Source organism: Maylandia zebra, linkage group LG17, assembly GCF_041146795.1.
Source record: "Maylandia zebra isolate NMK-2024a linkage group LG17, Mzebra_GT3a, whole genome shotgun sequence".
Taxonomy (NCBI): Eukaryota; Metazoa; Chordata; class Actinopteri; order Cichliformes; family Cichlidae; genus Maylandia; species Maylandia zebra.
Window position 1 is genome coordinate 19,646,616 of NC_135183.1, and position 6,723 is coordinate 19,653,338.

Sequence of the window (6,723 nt, forward strand, 5' to 3'; positions counted from 1 at the left end):
AAACAGGCAGGGTAGTGATAGATACAGTGAGAGCACTCTGGAGTCTTAGGACAAGCTTGTCATTCCTATTGGCATGAGAAGCTTGCCAATAGGAACCTTATAGATAAACAATAAAATACATGTATCACATCTGTCAGAGAGACTACCCATCTGTTGTATATAAGATGTAGTGATGAGTACTAAACCTGAGTGTATAGTGGTGAACAAAAACAAAACAATCGAAGATTTTATGAGTGGAGACAGATGTGTTTTGACATTGTATGTTCCAGGTACGGGGCAAAGTGGGAGAGCAGCTTCCTGTGTCGACTCAGTGGGTTCCTTTGTGTGTTTGCGTCACAGACCAGCCTCTTCCTCCTTACCGTTGCAGCTCTAGAGCGATGCGTGGCCACCACTGTAGGACACAGCAAAACTGCTAGCAACAGTGGTGAGGAAACATATATGTAGATCCAGCAGCTTTTATTTACCCTCTACACCAACATTATTGTCTCTACCACCCAAATGTGTCCAAGTCGATTTTTACAAAGCAACACAACTATTTTATATGCCACAGATATAACATATTTTTTATGCACATTACATAATTTCATGTGAAAAAATTATGTAATTTTTTTACATAGATGACACAGTTCTATATGCCAAAACTTTCATTTCATCATGTTATATATTCAAAATCTGCAAAGCTTATTTTTATGCAGATGACACTGTTCTTATATCCAAAAACATCAGGCATCACCAAACTCAGAGATAAAAATTAAAGCCACCAAACCCTAATTGAATTTTAAAGAAAGTGAACTTGTATGATTTTGGGGAACTAATTTCACCAAAGTGATGACATTTTGTGTTTTGATGCATGCTGCAGGTAAGTAAATCCCAAAAAGCTGATTCTGTTCATCTGGATGTAGCGCTTTCAGATGGAGACCAGTGACCATTGATCAGTGGCCATGAGTACCTCAGAGAGAGTTGGCTGCAATCACAGCATTGTAAGATGGTGAAAGAGGTGCCCTTAGGCCCCCTCCTCGACTTAGGTCTTTCCCTTTTTACATAAATGGCCTCCTTGACTCCCCGCTCACACCAGCGTTCCTCCCTGTCCAGGATGTGTGCGTCCTTATCATTGTTCATTCAGTGGGTTAGTTTCCATCATTATTCAAAGGTACTGTTTATAAGGTTGTGGAAACCTGCAGTCAGCTGAGACTGAAGAAGTCACTTGTATGTGTGATGAAACGCTTCTCCCACTGAAAACGCTACGTCCAGATAAACAGAATCAACTTTTCTGTCCAGATGACTTTTGGCTTCATGATTAATAAAAATAGCCTAAAAGACATTCTTTGCTTAAACTCATCTTTAACAGCTCATCAGTACTTTAATTTGGATATTGACTTTAACATGTCTACATGTTTACTGTCTACATACAGTTTTCAAAGCAAAATTTTTTTTGTCATTGATATCCAGCACATATTATTATTTTTGTCTGCCAACATTCAGACACTCTTAAAAGTTGATTTCTGATTTCACTCTTTTTTTTTTCTTTTTAAAAAAAATCCAGGTCACTCTTCATCGCCGTTATCCTTCCGTGTTTCCATCTGTCTGTGTTTCCTGTTGGGCTTCACTGTCACAATGCCCTCCCTGGTGGCCGGACACAGCAGCACCTCTCTCTGTTTACCGCTACCTTCCTCATCATCATCGTCGTCCTTAGCCTTCTCCGTGTCTCTGGTGCTCTTCGACTCCCTCTGCTTCCTTCTCATGACGTTCTCCTACACTCATCTCTACTGTCGCGCCCACAAGACTCCACCCAGCTCAGAGGAGGAAGCAGCATTGACGCGACATGTGGCTTGGCTGCTCTTCTCTGACTGCCTCCTCTACCTCCCTGTTGCCTTCCTTACGTTCTCCTCCCTCCTGCGCCTACCAGCCGCTGGACCAGAGGCAGCGAAGGGGGTTCTGCTGCTTGTTGCCCCACTGCCAGCCTGTGTCAACCCTCTGCTCTACCTCCTCTTCAACCCGCTCGCCAGGGAGGAACTGGCCGCACTGGCCAAATGCACCTGCAAGGGCGTGGCACTACTGAAGCTACGCAGGCCGAGAAGAGGAGGAGGCGGAGCTGGAGGTCTGAGGCCATGCACACTGGATTTAGCGTACGACGAGGATGCAGAGAAACAGTCATGTGACTCGACGCAGGTGCTGGTACTTGTCGGAGGTGTCAAAGAAGAAGACGAGGAAGTGGGACAAGGAAAAGCAAAGAGTGACGCACAACATTTAGCGACACTTCAATAAACTGAACACAAACACAAAAGGTTTCAAGTCTCACTTGACAAAAGGTAAATAAGAAAACGTTGTGCCAGCTGGTCACTGCAATCAAAGAGCCCCTGATTAGCTGTAACTAACTATAAAGTAAAGTATTATTAAGTGTAACAGATGACCAAGCCCTGTTTGGATGGGATTTCTTCATGTAGGGAAATCAGCTGATTTAGTGTAATTTTCTGTGAAAAAAAGTGTGTCCCAGGTCCTGTTTTACTTTATCTGTCCTGTCCTAATGGGTTTAAAGCAGTGACCAACATTTAATACAGTCACAAATTATTTTCAGACACACAACCATGAGAATAATGAAAACTGATGGCTGCAGAAGGCACATCAAGGCTTTGTCAAGTGAGACAAAACCAACACAAACATGTACCGTATGTATAATCCACAGCAGACTGACTGACAGGACTGTGAGGCAGCAAATGTAGCAAAGGATGGTGAAAGGAAATGAAGGGTGCTCACCATGAACTCCCCACCAGTTTCTGTTGTTGTCTACCTTCTCCACCATCTTTTTTTTTCTCCTGCAGCAAACTGTCCAAGGCAAAGGCAAAACTCTGAAGAAGTACAAATTAGGAAAAGCAGGAGAAGATGGGACCTATGTTTGGTCCGTTAATCTTATTGACGAGGACAGACACCCACACACAGAAACACACGCATTATCAAGGGTATAAATTCAGCAGCTTTTATTTTGAAATATGACACAATTTACAGCGCAGTGTTACCAAATGTTGCCCCGCATGCTTCTGGTAACAGCTCATGTTTTCGCGGGTGTGTGTGAAAAGTGCAGCGTCCTTGTGAGTGTCGTCACAGTCCATCCTGAAAACAGGCGTCAGGAGACGGAGAGCTGAAGCTCGTGTTCAACACCTGGGAAAAACATCACAACTGGTCCTCCAAACAGAGTAAACCATCTCCTCTCCCAATCATGAGTGTTCAAATTAAACATGGTCGCATTATGATGTCAGAATACTGAATGTAAGAGTGCGAGCAGGACACAAGATGAGCTTCGGGCTGCAGTAAGGGTCATCAAAACATCTAGTGTGAGTTAACAGCTCATGCATGATTCATAATATTCGCACAGTCACTGCAGCTTTAAAGGTTAATGATGCTAGTAAATGAAAGGGGGACACCTGGTGTTTCAGGTGCAACTCGCTCTAGATTGTGTTCCAGGTGGTAAGTACTTAAAGATTAAAAGACTTGGGATCATAGGAATAAGAAACAGAAGGTTCATATTGAACCAAGTGTCCTGTGGCAAATGATTCAGCATGGAGGAATGTACCTTTGAGCCCTTAATCCACCTTAAACAGGCTAAATCTGTAAAACATGCTTTCTCTCTCGATTTAAGCCTTGTCTACTGTCTCCATTTGACACTTTTAACTCTCCAAATGGGTTTACATTAGAAAGATCCGATCTCATGTACCTTCAGTAATCAGGAGCATTTACACTTCTTGTTTTGGACTAAGGAAGCATAATTTTACCCAGATGTACAAAAGTAATTTACTTGAGCAAAAGGATGCTGCATGTGTGTGTGTGTGTGTGTGTGGGTGTATGTACAGTAAATGTGTGTACATATTGTTGTAAATACAAGCTACTGTGACAATCTTTTTCTTTCTGTGTAGACTGTGAGAAATCTTTCATTTTTTAATGTTTGTTCATTTTGGCCCAATGTCAACATTTGATTTTCTCTTCAGTTTAATTTATACTGTCATACATGTGCACCTCAATGAGCATTATTAAGCTGTCATAGATTTCAATCCGTGAATTCATCCATTCTTTTTTTCTTTTCTTGTAAGTAATTTGAAGTCAGGTTTGCGGTGGCGACAGATTGACCTCTAAACATCCACCAGGTCACTGGTGAAACGCTTACTGCTGGCGCTAGGGTTCGGTTGTAGTTTAGCCAAATGCTAAACAAGCTCACTTAAAGAAACAAGATGCTGCCTTTCAAATTAAATGTTTTACCTTCGTTCACTTCTGTTTCTACGACTTCTGCAGAGGTGAAAATTCCAAATAAAAGTGTAGATGTGAATCTGAACTTAACCCTAAATAGTAGACTGTTCACAACAAGTTAAGCACTACAGTCCAGATGGTCATTCCCAGGTCTAGAAAGTGGTCTGGTAAATCAGAAATGTTGCCTTTAGGCTCAGATTCCTCTGAACCACAACAGTCCTCTGCATTAGTCCTCTGTACTCTGCCTCCTGTCAACCTCACACTTCATTTTACCCTCATTGTGAAGATCCAGGGAAACTACTTCCACTGAGGCAACAACTGTCCACTGCTAGCTGTCCCAAATCAACTGAATCAATCAAAAAGATCTCATTTGTACTTTGACATTTACACCATTCAGTATCCACTGAGCGGTTTATTTGGTTCATTTTCCGTGTTTGGTGTTTCCATTTCAAGTAAAGTCTGTAACATTTTGGCCTTACAATTTTTGTAATTTATTTTTTTTCATCACATGTTTCTAAGCAAGCCTTTAAAAATGCTCCTCACCGACCCCAGTTAGCTGAGGTGAAGCCTGGCAGCTACAACCATCTATATGTGTATCCACCTGCCAAAGAGGCCACACCCATAGCAGCAGAAACTTAGTAAGCCTTAATAAAATTTGAACAGGTGAGTTACAAAAACATTCTCCCCACTTACAGTTATTATGAAGGGGGAAATTATCTATAGAGACCAACAAAAACATGTTTGTTTCTGCTGTAAAGCTGGACGTGTTAATGTGGGAGCTTATGGGGTTTACTCACTGCTAGAGCCTCTAGTGGACATTAGAGGAACTGCAGATTTTAGCTTCACCTTTGAGCTTAAGAAGCTGCTACTTGGTTTTAACTTTCAAACAAATGAAATGACTGTGTGTAAACTGGGTTTCAGATAATGATATTTAAAGTAAGTGTGCTGCATGGTCATTGTCCACATCCTGCATGATCTGCATGAGCTTCCACCCAAATTTAATGTGAGCTTGAGGGTGAAAAACAAGATAAAAAAAAAAAAAAACAAACAATCAATGTGCTGTTTGTGTAAAAAAAAAAAAAGATATGGGTGGTGTCTCTGGCTCCGCCCACTTTGTTCAGATATAGCACCAGAGCAAATTTAACAAAAAAGAGGAAAAAAGAAATAAAGAAAAGCATGACTGTTTGTATGTGTGCTCTGTGGCAGTTTGACTGCTGCACTTTTCTATGACCAGCACTTAAAATAAATAAAAATAAAGAAGTTCATAAGCTTTGTTAAAACCTGAATGGTTCAAACTTCATCCTTTCACCTGATTTCTGGTTATCTTGTAAACGACTGTAAAATATTTGAGTGTCTTTTGTTTTAATTTGTAAAACTGAGAATGAAGTTTTAGTTTTGTGACATGAATAAAGGTGTGTGGCCTAAACTGCACTGAGCTGTCTCTCTATTTTTTTCCAGAAAGAACAGAACAAATAAATGACAGTCAAACTGTCTTGTATATATGTGTATTATTTTGAAACATAACCAACATAGAAACCTATGGGAACTTATCCTCTAAGTCTCACCAACAGCCACTCAGTCAGAACCTCATGGGAGCCACAGCAGTCAGATGCAGACCCAGTGGTGGAGTAAGAGCCTGCAAGTAAAGGTGCCACAAACTATATATAAAAGACAGAAGCCACTGTGTCACCCATGAGATGGCTTGTTGAAGCTTCAGTGAAGCTTTAGTGTTTTGGCCACTGCCAAGTGAGATTCTTTAGAACCAAAAGTGATTATATTGCACAGACAAAGATACCTACCAAATGGTAATCATTAACATCAGAATAAAATCCCACTCACTCACCAGAGAACCAGAACATGGACTTCTTGAACAGTCTGTTAGTACAATAATTTCACATCAGCCATTATATTGGTCAAATTATGTAATTAAAAATGCTCCAAAAGGCTCTAACAGCACAAACACAGTCCAGAGGTCAAGTTCAGGAACTCCAATTAGCTTAGGTGTAGTATAGCATACAGCTAGCAGCTACAGCTGTCACCACTTAGCTTTCTGTCAAAGAGGCCACGCCCCTAAATTGAAAAAGATGACCTGTGCACAGCTGTTACATTACCTTAAATACATAGACCAAAACGGTGTTTGTATCAGGATCTAAAGTAGAATATTTTACATTGCAGTCTATAGGGGCTGACTCACTGCTGGAGCCTCCAGTGGTCAATACAGGAAAAACTGTTTTTGGCATTCAGCTATGGAAAATGATGTTAAGACACGAAATTCCACACAATCCTAGATAAATAGATAATAAATCTTCTCAGATTTACTCAATCAAGGGACGATGTGTTGAACCAACTCAGCGTGAGAAACCCAATCAGAATGTTTTTTTAAGACTAGCAAACTAAGCTGTTATGAAGACTTATTTGTGCTTCCTACTTTGTGTTATCAAATTACACGCACCAAGCACGTCTCGCATCAGTATCATCTTGTGCTGA

General features: G+C 40.9%; 1 protein-coding gene across 2 annotated transcripts in view; it reads left to right on the top strand.

Annotated features, from left to right (window-relative positions):
* The window catches only part of LOC101478911 (leucine-rich repeat-containing G-protein coupled receptor 5), a 53,475-nt gene extending 47,808 nt beyond the window's left edge, over nt 1-5,667 (top strand). For both annotated transcript variants that reach the window (XM_014409286.4, XM_076875815.1), the window contains exons 19-20: nt 270-424; nt 1,544-5,667. In XM_014409286.4, coding sequence (XP_014264772.2) covers nt 270-424; nt 1,544-2,265 — 877 coding nt within the window. In that variant the 3' untranslated portion in view covers nt 2,266-5,667. The remainder of the gene's footprint in view (nt 1-269; nt 425-1,543) is intronic.
* The last annotated feature ends 1,056 nt before the right edge of the window (nt 5,668-6,723 follow it).